Below are 20,192 nucleotides of genomic sequence, written 5' to 3' on the forward strand. Positions count from 1 at the left end.
TGGAAAGTAGGCCCAAGCCAGCAGGTTGGAAAACAGAGAATGGGATGCCACAGGTAGCAGGGGGAGGCCCTGGAAGGCCACATGTGAACTGGGAAAGTGCTGCAGTATGTGAGTATGGTTCTGAATCAGACCTCCCAAGAGTTCCCCCACTCTTGGGGAACCGTGTGTTCTGCTTAACAAATGCAACAGTGAGAGCAAGACTGAAGTCACCAGGCGAATTATCATGTGGGCACCTCATTTAACGATCATTACAACTTGTGACCATAATGGGCAGGCTCCATTATGGTCATAAGTTGAGAACTACCTATATATAAGGATAATACTTATAACAAAATACTCTAACTTTCCTAATTAATAGAAATATCATATTAAAATAGCTAATGAAATAGAAATATAGCCAACAAAGCATGTACAAAGCATCAGTGGCTCCTTGGGTTTAGATTTAGGGTCTCATCTTTGCTTGCAGAAAATATCATATTAAAATAGCTAATGAAATAGAAATATAGCCAACAAAGCATGTACAAAGCATCAGTGGCTCCTTGGGCTTAGATTTAGGGACTTATCTTTGCTTGCAGAAAACGAATTATATTAATTAACAGAAAATTTGCCACATCCAGAGAAAATCTCTGTCTCTCTCTGTCTCTCTCACACACAATCAAGAAATGAACATAAAATTTAAAACATGTGCACACATGCACAGGGAGTAAAATATGCTTGTGAGATAGCCCAAGTTTACTATTGGAAGAAATGAGAAACCAGTGAGGGAGTCCTTGCTGAGGGCACTAATGTTATCTGCTTCCTCTGCACCTATCCACTTAATTTCCTGAAATGGGCAGATGAATGAAAGAGGATAATTATCTTCTCCCCTTTTAGCATATACCATCTGCTGTCATGCAAGCCGGAGAAGTGAGATTGTTCCCATTCAGTTTTCTATTGAAGTTTCTTTATTGTATTAAAAAATCTATACAGTTTTAAGGCCAACCACACTCACTACAATGATTGTGGTAATGATCAAATCAAGTTTGCTTTTAACTTGTGAGACAGATAATGAATTTCTAATAGATTACATTTCTGACTCATTTATTATCAAACACAAACATTTGAGTCTTTTTATCACCCTATGGTCCCTTGCAGTGATCTCTTGGGCCATCTCCAATCTGGTTTGCTTATATTAATATGCTATACCAATGATCCAGCATAACTGCCTCTTTGAACACTCTCCCATTGAAACAAGCAGACAATTAGCTGCTATCCAGCTAGCTCTTTGTTCTAACTCTTGCAAATGATAACATCATGAAGACAGAAAAAAATCTTTCCAAACAAGGCAATAGTGGGTTGTAAAATAATCTACATCAACATAAAGAACACATGATTTTGTGATCCACTGCAATAACTATGCTGAAAATTGATATTTATCAATTTAATTCTATCTTTGGTGAAAGGCAGGGCATTTTAGGCCAACGAATATTTATAATGTCACATTCTTTGTAAAGAAAATTATTCCAAAAATGTTCAGGTATAATTCTAAGAACTAATTCCATCATACCTGTTGAAAGATGTAGTCACTGAATGATTGGCACTGATAGCAGGCAACACTGTCCAGCACCCACTCACGTGAAACTACAGCAATGCTGCATTGCAGCGGGAGCGCTGCAAAATACCAGAGAAGCAATGAGACATTTAATGTCTATATCTTCTTTTTGAGAGTTCTTTCTTTAAGCCATTTTGAGGAATAACATTTCAAATGCCTTAACCTAAGCATGGAAAATCATAATTTTTCCATCGTTGTTGTAACCATCCTTTACAAGATAATGTGTATAAATAAGAGAGAAGCTTTTTATTCATACAACTCAATTGGATTCTCTGACTATCCAAAAGCAGATATGAAAAACAGAAAGATAAACTCTCATTTGCATTACTGTTTGGAGAAACTAAGAAACCACAGACATTTCTTCTAAACAGTGCAGGGTAGAGGCAGGCAGTTCAAAGTTCCTTGCTCTATTTCTTTCTCTTTGTAAGAGACAGTAAATCATATCTTTCAAATATCTGGGGGGACCGGAGAACTGACAGGAGACCGGAAAAGAGCTAATGTGGTTCCATCTTTAAGAAAGGAAAAAAACAGATCCAGGAAACTATAGATTAATCAGCCTGACATCAACACTTGGGAGGATCAAGCAGCAGATCTGGAAAGAACTAAAAGCAAGCAAAGCTATAATTAGTAGCCAACATGGGTTTATCAGAAACAGATCATGTCAAACAAATCTTATTTCATTCTTTGACAAAGTGATTAATTGTGACCAGCGAAATGCAGCAGACATAGTATACTTGGACTTTAGTGAGGCATTTGACAGTTGATATAATCTACTTCTTGGTAAAATAGAAAAATGTGGGATAGATTGCATCACCACCAGATGGATTTGTAACTGGCTGACAAACTGCACTCAACATGTAGTCCTTAACAGAACTATATCTACAAAGAGGGAAGTAAGCAGTGGGATATATATATTAGTCCCGGTACTTTTCAATACCTTCATAAACAATTTAAATGAGGGTATAGAAGAGGAACTCAACAAATTGGCAGATGACACCAAGCTGGCAAGAATAGCCAATGTCCTAGGACAGGGATCTTCAAATTTGGCCCTTTTATCACTTGTGGACTTCAGCTCCCAGAATTCCTCAAGTCATAAAAGGGCCAAGTTTGAAGACCCCTGTCCTAGAAGATAGGCCCAAGATCCAGATGGATCTCAATAAACTAGTTCACTGGGCCTTATCCAATAATATGAAATTTAACAGAGAAAACAAGGTTTTACATTTAAGCAAGAAAAATCAAAAGTACGAGTATAGACTAATGGACAACCATTTAAACATGAGCCAACAGTATGCGGCAGCAGTCAAAAAAGCAATCCTAGGTTGCAGTAACAAAGGGATAGAATCAAGATCATATGAAGTACTAATACCACTTTATAAAGTCTTAGTATTGGTCATCCCAATACACAAAAGATGTTGAAACTTTGGAAGGAGTTCAGAGAAGAGCAACAAAATGATAACGTGCCTAGAAGCTAAAACATGCAAAGAACAATTGCAGGAACTGGATATACCTAGTTTAGTGCAAAGAAGGACAAGGGTGACAAGCTAGCAATCTTCCAATATACAAAGAGTTGCCACAAGGAAGAGGGGGCAACTTATTTATCAAAGCATCTGTAGGCAGGACAAGAATCAATGGATGGAAACTAACCAAGGAGAGAAGCAACCTAGAGCTAAGAAGAAAATTCCTAAAATGAGAACAATTAACCAGTGGAACAAATTGCCTTTGGAAGTTGTGGGTGCCCCATCTATCACTGGAGGCTTTTAAGAGAGACTGGACAGCCGTTTATCAGAAATAGCATAGGTCTCCTCTGAGAACAGGAGGTTGGACTAGATGACTTCCAAGGTGCCTTCCAACTCTGTTACTGTTAAAGAACAATAATATCTTTTACCAATTTCTTAGGGAACAGAAGTTGATGGTAATGACGGTCATGTCTGATGATTAAAGCCAACCATACTTATTTCCTCACATGTTTATTTGCTGCAATATTTTATTATACCAAGCAAAAAGTCAGTCAGACATTTTGTAAAGCCTTTACGACTTGGGAGACACAAGCAGCATTATCATCTCACCTTGGCAGGTGCTTTCTTCTGTCCATGCATCAGGTTGAACAACTATCACAGCAGTCGAGTTCTAAATGATTACAGGATAAAAGACAAAAAGGAAAAGGAAAGTGGCATATAGGATCAATGCATCTTTCCTGTATGCAATCATTTGTACTGCTAAGGCATACTAGTCTTCAGCTTTGCTGTAGTACTCCAATCAGATGGGGGCTCACAGAAGAAATAAAGATTTCACAGGCAAACAATTACTCTAAGTGACAAAATAAAAGTGAAAGGAGATATATGATACTCATGGGAAAGCTACGACAGAATATAAAGGTTACACACTGTAGTTCAGGGGTCTTCAAACTTGGCCCTTTTATGACTTGTGGACTTCAACTCCCAGAATTCCTCAACCAGCGTGCCTGGCTGAGGAATTCTGGGAGTTGAAGTCCACAAGTCATAAAAGGGCCAAGTTTGAAGACCCCTGCTATAGTTTAACAGATGCCATACACTGATATATCACCACTCATTCACAAACATATTTTTTCTTAAAAAGAAATGAGTACTGTACACAAGCCTTCTTAGTGGGTGATATATTGCAATCCCACAGAGCTGCATGCATCGGCAGAAGAGAGTATTCGGCCCCTTAGCTCTATGTTTATTTTCAATGACTTAGGTGAGAGGATTTCTAGGTAGCAATACAAGGCAAGATAAGCCATTGATCTGATTCTATATCTAAGCAGAACCAGCTAAATGTACCAGAAATTTTGAAAAAATAAAGAGAAGGTGGGAAATGCTATTTATTGGTATCTTCCTTTCTACAACTGGCCCATAGTTATCAAGCTTACTGTTGCATGTGCAAATAAGTGAGGTTGCTTCACAAGGGAGGCGCCACAGAGTTCTACAATCCATTCCAGTTGTTCTGAGAAATTCCCAAAAGATAAACAAAATACATTATATATAATGACTAAGTATTTTATCCTCTCTCTCCCCCCCCAATAAGATGTTAAGCCCAAATTGATGACTACAGACATTACAAGCAAATTTGTTTTGGATTCCTCAGTTGTATAGTCTATATTTCTGAATTCTGTAAAAATGGAACTGGTCACAAAAATTAACTACCAAATTCAGACTTGTACAGGTTATCCTCAATTTATGATCATAATTGGGATTAGAATCTCAGTTTTTCAACAAAACAATAGTTAAGCAAGACAATATGCGACTGCTTTGCACAATGATTGTTATCCCAACACTCCCAGTTATGGTCATTAAGGATCTTGTGGTTTGCAAAGTGGACAGAGCCCCAAGTAAATAGCACAGAATGCCTCAGAGGGGTGGGCAAGCTTCCCTGCCAGCTTCCCATTGTCTTTCTGAGGAAGCTAGCACAGAGGATTGTGGATCATTTGGCAACTATTCATAAGTGCAAATAGCACCCAGACTGCAATCACATGATCATGGGGGGGAGATGTTGCAAGACAGCTGAAAATCCTTTATAGGCCATAAACCACTTTCCAAGATTGTTGTTAAATAATAATATTAAGATGATATATTGAACTTTATTTCAGTCTTTCAAGATATTAACTATCCTATATTTTGTGCCATTTGCAAATTTTGTAAGCATTACCTCTTCCTGATACTAAGATATTTAATTTTAAGAAAAAAGATGAAGAGATAGCATTTAACCAGGACAACATATAATCTTTGCAACTTGCATTTTAAGAACTATTCATCAAGCAAATCGATAAAAGATAAGGAGACAGGTATTCAAACCACATCACAATTTGAGACGGAATATGAGTATAACTATCTACATAGCCAGAATGATCATCTCTGTTAATGACAATTAGGAGCAGAATGAAATGGGCAAACATATATACATTAATCTGGCTAAAAAAATTCAAGATTCAGAAATGTCTCTGTAGCAGGACATAAATCTTGCCTTATTAAAGGATAAATATCACTGAAAGAGCAAAAAAAAAAACCCTGAGCTATTAAAGTTACGGTAGTTAGCTTTTTCTCAAAAGGTTGGATCATTTCCTTGACAGAACTCAACTGTTTACATTACCAAAAAGGAGCGTACAGACTCCCTGAAACTTCAGTTAGATTCATTCCCTCAATTTACATCAAGAATCCCAATCCTCCTACCTGGGAGCATGTCAGTGAATGGCCCATAGCAGCAAATTTCCAATCCTTGGAAAAGCTGGGAAGGAAGGAAAAGGAAAACAAATATGTAAGCATGATGTAGAATTAAACTCCATGAAAAAAATGGAAAGTTCAAATGGTGTGATTTAAATTACCAACTAGGTTGGAATGTATCCAGCTAATATGATTTGAGAACAATAAAAACTACATTCGGGAATGGCAATGGAATATGTCAGCTGCAGAAGACTGACAATGAGACATTTCGGTGAGACGAGAGAAAGATCTGATGTGAGATTTCTGAATATTTAAATTGTTAATCCCCCAAAAAATTCAATTAATCTGCTTCACCTTTAAAAAATAGTTAGGTACTGAGTACAGAAATGGCTGAGAAATAGAAACTTTGGAAAGTAAAATTCTTAAAGGCAGAGAAATTCATAGGGAAGAAAAGATAAGCAAGTACTATACACATCTATATCCTCCACCTGAAAGAAAACCATTAAGGCAATGGAACTGGAAAAGAAGCTGAAGTAACTACTGGTTAGTGTTATCTACTTTTAGTCAATGAGAACTACTGTAGCTGATGTCTGTTGCACTGGCTTCATCAATTTCACCTTTCCAGATTTCTACCAAGTATCTAGCTTGCAACAGATTTTCCTATTAAGAGGGAAGGCAAGAAGGAATCTGGAAATATCTTTTTGGGTTATTAAATGCTTAGGGAAAAGAAGGGACCAACTTAAACTGGTCTCTCCCTTTCTTCCCACCCACATTCTATCCAGCATTCACCCCTGTGCGGGATCAGAGGCAAGCCTCCAAATCCTTGGATTCCAAGAACAGCAGAGGCCAACTAAATGATGAAAACAAAATAGCAGGATGTAAGCACTGCTGCTTCTGGAACACTACTTGCACAAACTCCTAGCTATGATTCCTCATTATAATCTCTCTCCCTCCTTTTTGGGGGGAGGGGGAGAATTAGTTATGTTCTTCTATGGCAACAGGACAACAGGGCATTTTGAACTGTGGCTGTCCCTTTCCTTATGATTTCTGAATGTATTATTTAATGCTCAGAGGACAAGTCATTTTTTAAAGAGGAAACCACACCATCTCCATCCTCATTTGGGATAATACGATGCCACTTAAAGAATCTGAAAAACTCCAGTGTATGTTAAGAAATGCTAGTAGCAGTAAGCATTGCTGCAAAAATTATTCAGGTAGGCTGTGTTATTTATCTGGACAATTTTATATACAATATAATTGCATTCTACATTTCTCCTCCAAAGGATCATCATGACCTGAGGAAAAATGAAAGCCCTTTTCAGGATTCTACTTTATGAAAGCAACCTTTTTCTCCAGCAAGCATTCATTTCTTGTGATGACAAAGAAGAGGGGCACACTTTGGGGATAACTTTTTTTGTGTGTGGGATAACAGTTACGATAGCATTACCTTTCCAACAGGTGATTCTCTTGCTCTTTTAGGTCCTTGATGGTTTCTCCCATTAATTACATCTCCTCTCACTTCAAAATCTTCCTGAAAACAATATAAATGGAATCAGATGCCAAAGAAATCCTGGCAGAGTCATATCTTATATGACTGAAGCAGAAAAAAAATTGTGGCATGTAGAAGTCAAATATCCAAACTGAAGCAGTAGAAAGAATGTATGACTGTGGCAATGTAATTCTTATCTATATTTTATTGTTAAAAAGGATAATTACGTTATATTGAACAGGAAATCATTATCTAATTAAGCAAATCCCCTATAGCAATTTGAATATTCATCTTTAGTAATAATACAGCAATTTGATCAATGGCAGGATAGGATGGTAGTTGAGCACACAGGTTAGCTATGGCATGTTATATACACTGAGGATCGAAATTATAGCATAAAAAGCTTTTTGAGAAAATATATCCATTGTGTAATTGGTGGCCTCTCCTCTAGAATGGGAAGGCACAATATATTCTTCAACTTCTCCCTTCAACATAAGAAGCATACAGTCTACTCTAGTTCAGATACATGAAGATTTGAGAGGGGAAATGAAAAAAATGGGGTGAAGGGGACCACGATGTACATCTAAAAAAATATTCTGGTTACTCCAGTGTACAATGAGATCCAGGAAGGGATTGAAAAATAATTCAGTTATTCTAGCTATCATTCAGAAAAACAGAGGAAGGGCTAAATGCCACCATAGATAACATGTTATAATTTCTTCCTCTGCTAACATTGGTAAATAAGACCCCGCAGATCATTCATCTCTGCCACCAATCTACATTACCTTCAAGGTAGTTGCCAAACCAGGAACCTCAAACATGCAGAGCAAAGCCTAACTGCCAGTGCTTCTCCCTAACTCAGCAAAGGAGAATAAGAAATTGTCTCAGCATCTTAATCTCTTAGGCTCCTTGCAGGATTAAGTGCCCTAGGAAGTCCAGGAAGACATACACCCCCGTCACAGTTCTGATAGATGAGACCAGTAAAAGCAGAACTCCAAGGCAAGAGGTTTCCTTAAAGAACATATTTATTGGCTACAAAGTATCAGCACAGTCAAAAGTGAAACCAAGTCTGGAGTTCCCTCCCAAGTGTTACAATGTTACAAAGTTGAACTTCCCACCCCAGCACTATGTAATTATCCATGTTCCCCAATAGAATACTTTAGTAGACTTTCTAACAAGGAAGGCTCAGCCCGCAAAAGTCAGGCAGCAATGACCTTGGTTCCCATGGGACAATTTACTGTTTAGTCTAACCTTAAAACCACTCATCCCCCCTCCCAGTACTGTGGCAACCGAAAATGAAGCAAAAATGGCTTCAGCCAAGATTGTTGCAGTGTTGACAGTAGCACTGCAGAAATTACCCCAGCTAAATATTAATACCTTCTTTCATCCAACGAGTTTGGCAATCCATTTAAATTGACCAAAGTTTGTTACTTTGGGAAACAGAACATTTATTGTGTTATATTTTTAATTTTTTTAATTATTGTGTTATATTTCTAAATTTCTGTGGCTTGATTCCATTTTAGCATGTTACAGGCAAAATGTCAGATGAAGTGCCTGAAGAAAGAGAAAAGAAGTCCCAGTTGAAGTTCGGAAATTGTGTTTCCAATCCTTAAAGAATGGCTCCCCTGTTGTTAGTTGTTCTTCTCCTCTCAGGCGGCAATTCACAGACATACTAAGGATTTCTCTATTTTTCATGTCTATTCTCTTCTCGGTCATTAGACTCTACTAAATATTCAATCAATCAATCAATTTTGTTAACAGCCCAAAGCCCCAAAAGCAAGTTACAAACACTATAAACTTAGTACTGGATAAAACAACTAAACTATTTAGTAAAAAATACATAATAGACTTAAAGTAAATCATTGGTTCATTATTAATAGTTTAAATTTTATAGCCATAGTTAAAAATCTGGCTGTTGCCACTGTAATTGTAGGATTTTCATCTACAAGTAATTTTTTTACATACTCAGAAATATATTTTCTTAGTTTAGATTTTAAAATATGCCAGATACTTTTCAGTTGAAGATTTGTAAAATTCACATGTTATACATTATACATACATTCCATTACTATCACTGTACTGAGAATTGTATAAGACTAAGCATTTAAAGGAACGACAAAAAAAGATATACTATACCCATAAAATTGGATAAGAATTTTTTTCAAAACTTCAACAAAACTATACTCAAATTTATTTGGCAAGGAAAAAAAGCAAGGATTAAATTAAAATTACTGCAGGATTCGAAGGAAAGAGGGGGACTTGGCCTCCCTGATCTGGAAAAATATTATGAGACCATAGTACTAGTATGGGTGCGGGACTGGATACTTTTGAAGAACAGGAGATTATTATGTCTGGAAGGTCATGATTTACAAATAGGATGGCATGCTATGCTATGGGACCAGAAATATAAGACACACAAATATTTTCGAAGGCATTATATCAGACGAGCTTTAACTGACGTATGGGTTAAAACCTGGCAACCAAACTATACTCAAGTCCCCGGCTGGATCTCATCGTTAGAAATGCATGTACATCCAAAGTTTATCCAATTAGGGAAGATATAAAAACGTACTAGATGAGAAAGGGGAATTGAAACCCAGGAAAATTCTTCAAGATGAAGGGATACAACTAGAATGGTGAGCATACCTTCAACTGCAGGCGAGATATTGAAAAGATAAAAAAGAGTTAGGCATAAAAATAGAACCGGTAGGGCTGGATAAAATAATACTAGGTACTGAGGATAAAATGATTAAAAAGCTATATCATTATTTGTTAGATCAGGCAATGTATGAGGAACAGGTAAAAGAAACCATGTTAACGTGGAGCAGGGATTTTGATCTCAACTTTGATCTGCATATCTGGCAAGAACTATGGGTACGAAATAGGAAGCTTACTTTGGCCACCTCCTACAAAGAAAACCTCTACAAAATGTTCTACAGATGGCATCTCCCACCCACAAGATTAGCTAAAATGAGTCCAAATATTTCTTCCACATGCTGGAAATGTAAATTGGCAAGAGGGACATATTACCACATGTGGTGGGAGTGCTCAAAAGCCTGTGACTTTTGGAACAAGGTTAAAAAATGGCTGGAAGAAATACTAATGATAGAGGTAGAGCTAAAACCAGAACTCTTCCTACTAGGCATAACTACGCAGAAATACGATAAAGGGATACTTTACTTGATGCTACATATTCTCACGGCTGCTAGATTGGCGTATGCACAAAACTGGAGGAATAAAGAAATTCCAACAGAAGAAGAGATTTTATATAAAATCCTATCGAGTGCTGATATGGATAGGCTCACAATGGAAATGAAGGACAAGACAGAGTCAGATTACTTTGAAATCTGGGACAAATTCTATTGTTGGTGTGAATCAAGGAGAACTGTTCGGGTTTTAAGTTAGTGTTAAGATAGAGATATATAAAACTGTATGTTAATATATAGAGAAACAAATTAGAGACTGTATTGTATAGAAAATATGTATATATAGAGATTAAGAATTATATGTATGATGAGGAACAAATTGTTAGGAATATATACACTGGAATGTTACATTATGTCCATCTTTGTTTTAACTGTTTTATAAATAAAAAACTTTTTATATAAAAAAAGATATACTAATTAATTACCTATCCCCTCCCACAAACGCCAGTCATACCTCTTTAAGAACTCTTCTTGCTTCGAGTGACTGTATAATCCCTACATGAGTTGAAGCAGAAATTGTTATTATTATTTAAAGTAGCACTTTTTTACCATCTGTAACATTTATTTTAAAGATACTAACAGAAAACTGTAAAGGGTTGCAAAAGGGTAAATCCATATTTACATAATACTGCCTGCTAGCAATATTACAACGCATCGCTAGAAACCTCACCTCCCTACCCCTTATAGATTTTAAAATTCATTCTCTACAAGAATTCCACTGCTGAAATAGTTTGTGGTTAACTTCTGGAGATAATGCCAGTCCCTCTAAGAGCAATGTAGGCAGAATAATGTATCACATAGTCACAGGAAAAAAAATGTCTGGTGACCAGAAACAATCAAATTAAATTATATGAAATAACCAGCACACCTAAATGCTTGGTTTTCTTTTCTTCTCCTGTCCCCATATTTTCAATAACAATTTTCCATATTTTTAATCATATTCTAGGATTCTTGGAGGAGAATAGTATGAAAATGAAACAATATGAAAATATATCTACCTTAGTTAGCATGACCCTAGATAAAACTTTGGAAAATCTAGTATCAGAGCTCCTTAATTTTTGCTTAGCTTAGCTAAAAGGATTTGAAAGATCGGATGTATACAAACTAAACTAAACTAAACTATGTTTGCTCTAACAATTCCATAGATTATTTGCTCATAATTCATACATGATCTTCAAAGCTCATGCAAGATTCTGTATAAAATTTGTGTGTTTCACGCTGTCATGCAAAGAATGGTAGTGGCATATACTTTGAAAATCTACAAGCATCTTATCTGGTTTTGCTCAAGAAAAAAACAGTCTTGAACTATCCTTGGTGTCAGTCAAGATAGAAAATGTGAATCGCCCTGCCACTTCAGACCGTAAGTCAAAGAACATCTAAGCTGTGAGTGCCCCCGTGGTGAACCCGGGTGAGAACTTTCTTTGCAACTCTCTCTTTTCTACTTTTTTTTTGGTACCTGTAAGAGCTTTTGGAATTATTTCCCTGGCTTGGAAAGGCAGCTTCTACTTTTTTGGGGAAGAAAGGCGTTTTATAAATATAGAAAAAGGCTATATTTTACTTTTATGTATATCTTTTTCTTTGGATATAAAAAAGGAAAAAAGACAGAAAAGGTTTTCTACTCTCTTTTCAAGAACTGTATTATTTCTTTTCTCATACATCATACTTTAAAAGATAGAAAAAAGGAATTGATTTCTGGAAAAGACCTTTGTGAACTCACTGAGGGCATCTAGTGGCAAAAGTGTAATACTGCAACTTCTGGTTATTTTCTTAAAGATGGAACATTGAACCTCAAAATACTTTTGAGGGAAAGATAAGCTGTACAGCTGTAGAAGCAGTGGGGGTGGATGTTGTTTGCATTAAATATAGCCTCCACAAAAAAGAAAAAGAGACCTTCTTTTAAGCATTGGTATTAAAATGGAGGAACCTCAGCTACAATTGAATTGTGCACTCATATTGGAAAAGATCTATGAGGCCACTGCAGAAATACGTGCTACAATTAAAAACTGTACTTTAGAATTAAGACCTAGAGATTCTACTACATTTGTTCAAATGGATGTCCAGGCTACATCTGAATATGGTATAAATCAAAATATACCAGAAGAGGAATCTGCAGAGATAGAAGAGGAACTTATTTCACCTGACAACCCTCTCTTCTGCAACTTAGAGAATCAGAAGAAACAAAGACTAAGATTTCAAACTACAAGGCAACGACGCTACAAGAAGAGAAAAAGATGTTTATTGCAGAGGAAGGGATTTATATTTTCTCAAAGACTACTACAAGCAACAAAAATGGATCTACTGGCTGAAAGAGAAGCGCTTCTATGGAAGCCTGTGTGGCATAGAAAAAACCCCAGAATTAGACTGAAAAAGAAATGTAAAACTGTTTAATGGATTAAAAGGCAATGCTGGTTTTATGGATTGTTTTAAGGATAATGATCTAAAGTTAGAAGTAAGAAAAATACAATTATATACATGTGTGTTTAAATTAGTTAGATGATCTTTTTGCTTTATGGAAATTTATCTGGTATAGAAATATGAAAGTTAAAATTGGAGTGAAAAAAGAAACTTGGCTTTATGGATTACATTAAGGATAAAAAAATATATAATTATATATAGATATATATAAGTTTAAAGAGACTAAGAATATATTTTTTGGAATAACAGATTGATTCTGAGGGAAATCATGTACTGGAATTGAAAAAATGTTGAGTTTTTAGATTGGAACTTTGAAGTGCTTAAATTAATTAGGTGATTTTTGTGTATAATAATATGATTTGATAAGATATGATAATTAATTGGATGGAATTTGAAGTTTGTTTAATGAATTGAAATGAATTAAGATTTAACATTGTTTTTTAACTAAGTTAGTTATTATTGGAAGAAGAAATAAATGAGATTGGTGAAAAAAATAGGGATGAGAGAGATTAAGAGCTTGAATATATCTGGAAGAGATACTTGAAGTGATAATCTGTTGATGTAAAACAATATTTGACTATGGTAATTGTAAATTGATAAAAACAGGTTTAGTAGTAATAGAAATTTAAGCTAGAAATGGAATATATTAAATCTATTATGTTATTTGAGGGAAATAGAGAGATGATAGTGAATGTATTAAGTTGAGCTGTTTATGTATGTTTTTTACTTTGGAATGTTTGTTTACCCAAACACCACGGTGTGACCCAAGTACTTTTTGTTAAAATTAAAAAACCAATAAAATATATTTAAAAAAGAAGAAAAGAAAATGTGAATATCTCTTTTTATACTGTTTGACATTTACTAAAGACAACATTTTCTTTTGACTACTAGTTGACGCTCTGTGGATTTATGGAACTGTCCAATATGGTTTTACTGCCTCTATTTTCCTATATTATTTAATATTGCTTTATTGGATGAATTTTGATGAAATGTTTCTTGTTTAGCTAAAGGCAAAATGTCAGATATAATTGCACAGCTAACTTACAATAATTTAATGTATGTTAATGATATGAACTTTTACAAATAAGAGTCTATATTGATCAGGAATCTAATGATAGCTTTGATGGAACATATGTGCAATTAACCCAGTTACCTCAGCAGGCCTTTAAAGTCATGGAAAGTCCCCAGAAAACACCCATTGTCTCTGAGGTACCACCCAATGTCCTTGGAATGCCACCAAGGGAGGAGGTTGACTATTCTGTACTTCTTTATTTTATTTACTATGTGCCAGCTCTCCTGTGTGACAAAATGGTAGCAAAGAAAATATATAAATGTGTGCCCCATCTTCTGTTCAATGTTCTCTCTTGCTTTGAGGGACCTGTCTTTAAGCTGAATAAATGCATAGAACTTATTAAGGCAAACACCGGGATTCTGTCTTTATTATAGAGAGCCACACCTGAAAAACAACATAACACCTATGCCTGAACACTAAACTGACATACACAGAGCACCAGAAAGGGAGTGTGCATGGAGAGAGGGAGGAGATTTTTTTTATTGAATATTCACACTTACACTGGTAGCTCAATACCCATTTTTGTGCAGCAATACCTATAAAGTATTTCAGAGTTCTCTCACAGACCAGATCCTCATCTAAAGATTAAAAAGAAAAAAAATCACTTAATGTTCAATATTAAAAGAATAAAGACTATTCACTATTTTTAAATGTTTCCTTTAGAGCAGGTCTTCACACAATGTCAGAAACTGCTTTCAAAAATATGTCATTTCAAAAGCAGCTTGTTGAGTTACAGAGACTGGAGCTTTACTGATTTAATTTAAACAATTACATACTTCCTTTTAAAATGATATTTTTCATAGTCTGGCCAATATAACAGTTTGAAACAATATAAAACAAGATTGCAAATTATATCTTAAAATACAGACTACAAAAAAGCTCAGTCTCCTTTATGCAAATGGATAGAATGGAGTCTTCTTAACTATAGATAAAAAACAGAAGACTGTATTACAGTCAGCTGTAGCGATAGTGCAGAGGCAGGTAAGTAGTCATTCAAACAAAGATCAGTGGCTCTTTTGGTGCCCCAAGTTTGCAAAATTGCTAAATAGCAGCCACAGATTACAAACTCTACAAATGAAGTAAGAGAAAAACAACTTACAAGACTTCTATGTTAGCATATGATCTTATTGGTTCTTGGAGTAATATTACAAAAATCATATACGATTTAGGTTCCCCCCCCCCTTTTTGACATTTTCATCTTTCATGTAGCTTTAGAGGCTGAAAAAATAGGTACTGTTTGCAATATAGGTACTGATATTCAAAAGTGGGAAAGAAATAGATTTTTTTAGGAATACTATATTTTTCCTCACTTTAATATTTATTGGATTGTAAATCCCAGAATTCCCAACTTATATAGGAGCTAGAAGAATATTTGTGGAAAACATCAGGCTGACCAAAACTGCACTAACTCTCAATTGTGATACACCCAATTTAAATACTGTATGAGTTCAAAGGAAGCTGACACAGTACCCTGAATAATAGGTAGCAGTTGTTTACCCAAAGGTTAACTTTTCTAGCTGATTTGTAGCCTTTATTTGTATTCTAGATACAAATTCAAACATTGAATCACATTTTATTGTGTTCTGCTGTTACAATGCTAGGACACAAAAAGAAAAATTATAGTTTTGCATACAAGTGTAAAACAGGAAATGGAACCAAAACGTAACAGGAAATGTATGGATTTTCATTCAGGACTTCCAAGACCATTACACAAAATTACAATTATTAAGAGATATCTTGACCAATATTTTTTGTCAGAAAACAGCTAGCCAGATGCTTCTGGGAAGAATATTAGCAATACATGATATAATAAAAATTTTGTATTAATCACTATATCCAATATTTAACAACTAGAAAGAACACCTCTGAACATGAATGAGCTACCATGTAAAATAAAATTTGGCAGAACCTCATGAAAAATCTAAAATAGGCAAGACTAGCTATTGCATATTAATATTAAATTCAGATCTCATAGTCCTAAAGGCATACTTACCTACCTAATCAATTATGAAAACAAAACAAATAGGAAGTTCATTTCTGTATTTCTAACTTACCTGCTTTCATTATTACATGGGTTGTTTCTTCAGTAATTTTATTAGACCAAGTGCTCTCTGTTTTCTTGGCAAATTTACGTACTAGTTGCTAGAAGAAAAGAAAAACTGAATTAGAAATAATTGGTTTTATCAGTACATCAGAGATTGCTGGCCTCAATGGAATTTTTCATTTATTAGAAAAATGTATATCTCACTTTTTCCATAAATTAACTATCCTACTCAGATAACATGATTATGAACTATAAAAACATAATAGAAAAAATAAGATCCAAAATTAAGATGGTTCAAAGAATTAGGAAATGAGTAGTTTGACAGACCATCACATAGCAACAGAATGCCATCAGCACGGAGCCAATAAGTACATTCATATAGCAATAGCACTTAGACTTATATATGCTTCACAGTGCTTTACAGCCCTAAGCGGTTTACAGAGTCAGCATATTACGCCAAAAAATCTGGGTCCTCATTTTACCGATCGTGGAAGGATGGAAAGCTGAGTCAATCTTGTGCCATTCAGAATTGAACTCCTGGAGTGAGCAGTGGTGTTAGCCCACAGTACTGCATTCTAACCACTGCGCCATCATAGGAGAAATAATTATCCAAGGATAATTAAGATATTTACATAGCCACCTACTACGGATTTTAGAAACAGGTCCAACTAGTAGATGAGCCTAACTGGACACAAGTGAGTCACAGCTGCTACTGGAATATAAGTCAAGGCCAAGTCTAGGAGCACTTCCAGTGAGTGACTTAGTTTGGTGATAGGTAAGACAAATTAAGCCAGTTCAATTGGTTGTCCTATTGGCTAGAACAGTGGTTCTCAACCTGTGGGTCGGGACCCCATTTGGGGTCGATTGACCATTTCATGGGGGTCGCCAAGCAAGGCTGTCCGCCATATTTTTTGCCGCCATTTTTCCCTTTTCCGGCGGGTGCCTTACCTCCCTTTGGCTGGGCCAGCTGGTGGTCGGCCTGCTCCGTCTCTGCCGCTTGCCAGCTACACCTCGGCCGGCGCAGGGGGCGGAACCACGCATGCACGGCGCTCCCGGGCAGGGAAATTCCTCGACTTACGACCGGTTGGGTAGTCCTCGACTTACGACCGGTTTAGTCCTCGACTTACGACCGGTTGGGGTCGCGGCATTAAAAAGGTTGAGAACCACTGGGCTAGAAGAATGTTTTCTTTCAATTAACTTTCTACTTGTTCAGTTCCATTCAGATTACACTGCATGTCTCTTCTTTGTTGCAGCACTTGCCCTTTCAAAATGCATCCCTTCAAATACTTTATGGTTGATACTCAAACTATTGCTGAAAATCTCATTGTTGGGATGGGCATGTAATCCGTATAGAGTTTTATATGTTTAAACACTTGAATATTTTGGATATGTATGATCTCTGCTTTTATTGTTTTATTGCTTTATACTTTTAATAAAGTAGCTATGAAAGCAGGTTTATCTTTAAAAGAATGCCTCCCGTAAAATCTTAAAGCTCAGAGAAGTTTATATCTGTTGCTGTGAAAAATCTACAAGCATATCACAGCATGCTTACCAATTCACTCTGGTTTAGCCCAGATGCCACCAGAGACATTTTTTGGCCTCCAGTCCAAAGTAGACTCTTTCTATTCCTTTGCTTTGTGCTACAGCAGGTGGTATGTGCCAAAGGAGAGACTGGTTTTTCCAATACAGTGTGCATTTCTAGAAAAGAAAAGAAAAAAAATCTTGTTTATATAATTAATGGCATCTTTTATATTTAACAATAATTATTTTAAAATTACTTTTTTTAACAAAAATATATTAAATATAAAATCTTCCTTCTTAGAGGTGCCTGTATCTTTTAATTGTCTATTGGGCATGCAGCTAAATATATGACCTACATAATATTCAAATTATACTTCTAATTCTCAATCACATTTTAAAAGTAGAAAATGTCAAGTGATACACATGGCAGGATGAATGATAAAATAGAAGATAAAACATGGAAAAAACTTAAAGACCTGAGGCAATAATCCTTGTGCTTCTTGTTTATCCTACTTCTGAACAGCCTTAATATATTTCCTCTTTCCAAAAAGTAATTAAAAAGAAGCAAAAAACTTTTTAAACTAGCCAAGAGAACAAGCTGTAATTTGTAATCAAGCTATCAAAAATATAATCTGTTAAAACTTTTATGAGATGACCCATAATATTTTATTATGATATGAAAGACCAAACAAGGGCTGCATTAATTTGTTTCAGGATACAAAGGAAACTAATTAACTGATTTCACTAATTTCATATTTCAGTTCTGTTATTTACAGCAACTGAAGGAACTGGCTTTCATTGGATTTGGAGATCCTACAAAAACAAGCATCTTTAAGATTGTTCCAGCAAAATTAAGGTATTTTTATATTGTTTTTAATTAATGTATTTTTCTCACAACAAATAAGATTCTTTCTGGATATAATTCTTCAAACCCAGAAAAAAATATTTCAGATCACTATATAGGAGGTAGTATAGTAATACATGGACTTGTATATAAATAGAATATAAGAAAAGACCACAAAATTTATGATAAGTAATATATTTCTGTTCTTAAAGTATATATAGAGAGAATTGTGAAATACATAGCCTATTCAAGAACAAACAGCATTCCAGTACACACTCCTAATTAATTTTCCCCCAACTTAGCCATTACAGCTAAGAAATGCAAACATTTCCACTTGCACTTTGCTTAATATCTTATAAAAATCAGAAATATTGGTTTCCTTTTTCTCCAAATTAAATATTATTACTATTTAAATAAAATAATTGCTGATTTATTTCTCCGGACTACAGTAAAATGTTTGGGCTTTCCTTTGATCTCCAGAGAATTAGAAACTGACTCATGAGAAATTTGATGTCCATTATATTACATACTTAATTGGGTAAGTGGGAGGATTAATAGATAGTGGAGACATCAATGACCCTGATCTCAAAATATTATTTAATACAAAACAAAACCAGTCTTGCACAAGCTTAAATTAATTTAATCTAGATAGCCATGCCATGGAATTGCTGTCTGAGAGTGACTGAGAATAGGGATTACTAACTCTATTTTTACTTGAGATTGAGATTACATTCAAATTTGTATCATTCCCAAGGCAAAATATAGTATCTCTAAATACTTCACAGCTATGGCTATTCTGCTTTTTACCAGAACGTTCTCATCCTAGAGATTTACAAGGATTCCAGCACAATGTGGCAATCTATTGAACAGAATCTTTTGAAAGAATTCAGCTGTCCTAATAATTCTGATCCACCTTGTCTATTTAGAATGGTTTTTTTCTAGCCCCTGGAAGCAACTTTATTGTTCCCGTTGATATTTTAATTCTGGTTCTCATTGCAGCATCCTAGGAGTGCCTTGAAACTGGCAGAGATTTGTGCTCTATTTACCTGAACCATCCTTCTTTAGAAGGCTCTTAATTATGTCTATTACCTACAGTTCTTCTACTTCAATAAAATGTCAAAAAGATATAAGCCTCTGAGATCTCACTATTGTATATTTTGTTGTGCCATGAAATATAATTGGCTTTTCTGATGATATAATTAAACTAATCTTCTTTATGTAGAAGCACAGTTCAAGAGAATTGCAAAGAAAAATCCTGGAACAAGTTCATTTCTTGGAGTAGCTTCCCTAAGACCAAACTAGTTTATTTTCCTCAACTAGTTAATACACCATCACAATGCAATAGAAATCCATTTCAAAACTACTGCCATGGCAACAGAATTCAGAGTTAATATTCATAAACTCCATTAGTAACAAAACAAAATTAACTCTATAATTCATCAGTGGCAATTATACCATGGTACTATACCACACAGAAGGCATGTGTTTAGAATGAAACAGTACAGATAAAACTACCAGAAGGAAATTAATAGAAAGCACTTAACAATGGATTGTTCCTCTCAGCTTTGAGTCAATTCCTAGTGGATGCTTGATTCCTACACTGTGTATACTAAACCCAGCAAATTAGCGATTTAATATTTCTCTGATAAAAACCAGAGGATTTATGTATGAAATGCATTCATTCAATAATCTATGCATTTTATACATACATTCATAACAGGATATTCCATTTAAAATGAATATTTTGTTAATGTTTTATAATTAGGAAAAATTTTCTAAACTCTCAGGATTTTATTATTATTTTTTAAAAAAAGGCAGTTTCAGAGCACTGCCAA

The 20,192-nt window shown here is 35.2% G+C and overlaps 1 protein-coding gene across 1 annotated transcript in view; it reads right to left on the reverse strand.

Moving 5' to 3' along the window:
* The window catches only part of BRCA1 (BRCA1 DNA repair associated), a 101,408-nt gene that overhangs the window by 1,301 nt on the left and 79,915 nt on the right, over positions 1 to 20,192 (reverse strand). Inside the window, exons 11-19 of the mRNA XM_029283784.1 lie at positions 17,545 to 17,690; positions 16,003 to 16,090; positions 14,449 to 14,526; positions 10,916 to 10,956; positions 7,214 to 7,297; positions 5,776 to 5,830; positions 4,479 to 4,552; positions 3,658 to 3,718; positions 1,547 to 1,650 (exon numbers count right to left, since the gene is read on the reverse strand). Of these exons, the coding sequence (XP_029139617.1) occupies positions 1,547 to 1,650; positions 3,658 to 3,718; positions 4,479 to 4,552; positions 5,776 to 5,830; positions 7,214 to 7,297; positions 10,916 to 10,956; positions 14,449 to 14,526; positions 16,003 to 16,090; positions 17,545 to 17,690 (731 nt within the window). The remainder of the gene's footprint in view (positions 1 to 1,546; positions 1,651 to 3,657; positions 3,719 to 4,478; positions 4,553 to 5,775; positions 5,831 to 7,213; positions 7,298 to 10,915; positions 10,957 to 14,448; positions 14,527 to 16,002; positions 16,091 to 17,544; positions 17,691 to 20,192) is intronic.

This window comes from Protobothrops mucrosquamatus, unplaced genomic scaffold (assembly GCF_001527695.2).
Source record: "Protobothrops mucrosquamatus isolate PMUCROS unplaced genomic scaffold, P.Mucros_1.0 scaffold227, whole genome shotgun sequence".
Classification (NCBI taxonomy): Eukaryota; Metazoa; Chordata; class Lepidosauria; order Squamata; family Viperidae; genus Protobothrops; species Protobothrops mucrosquamatus.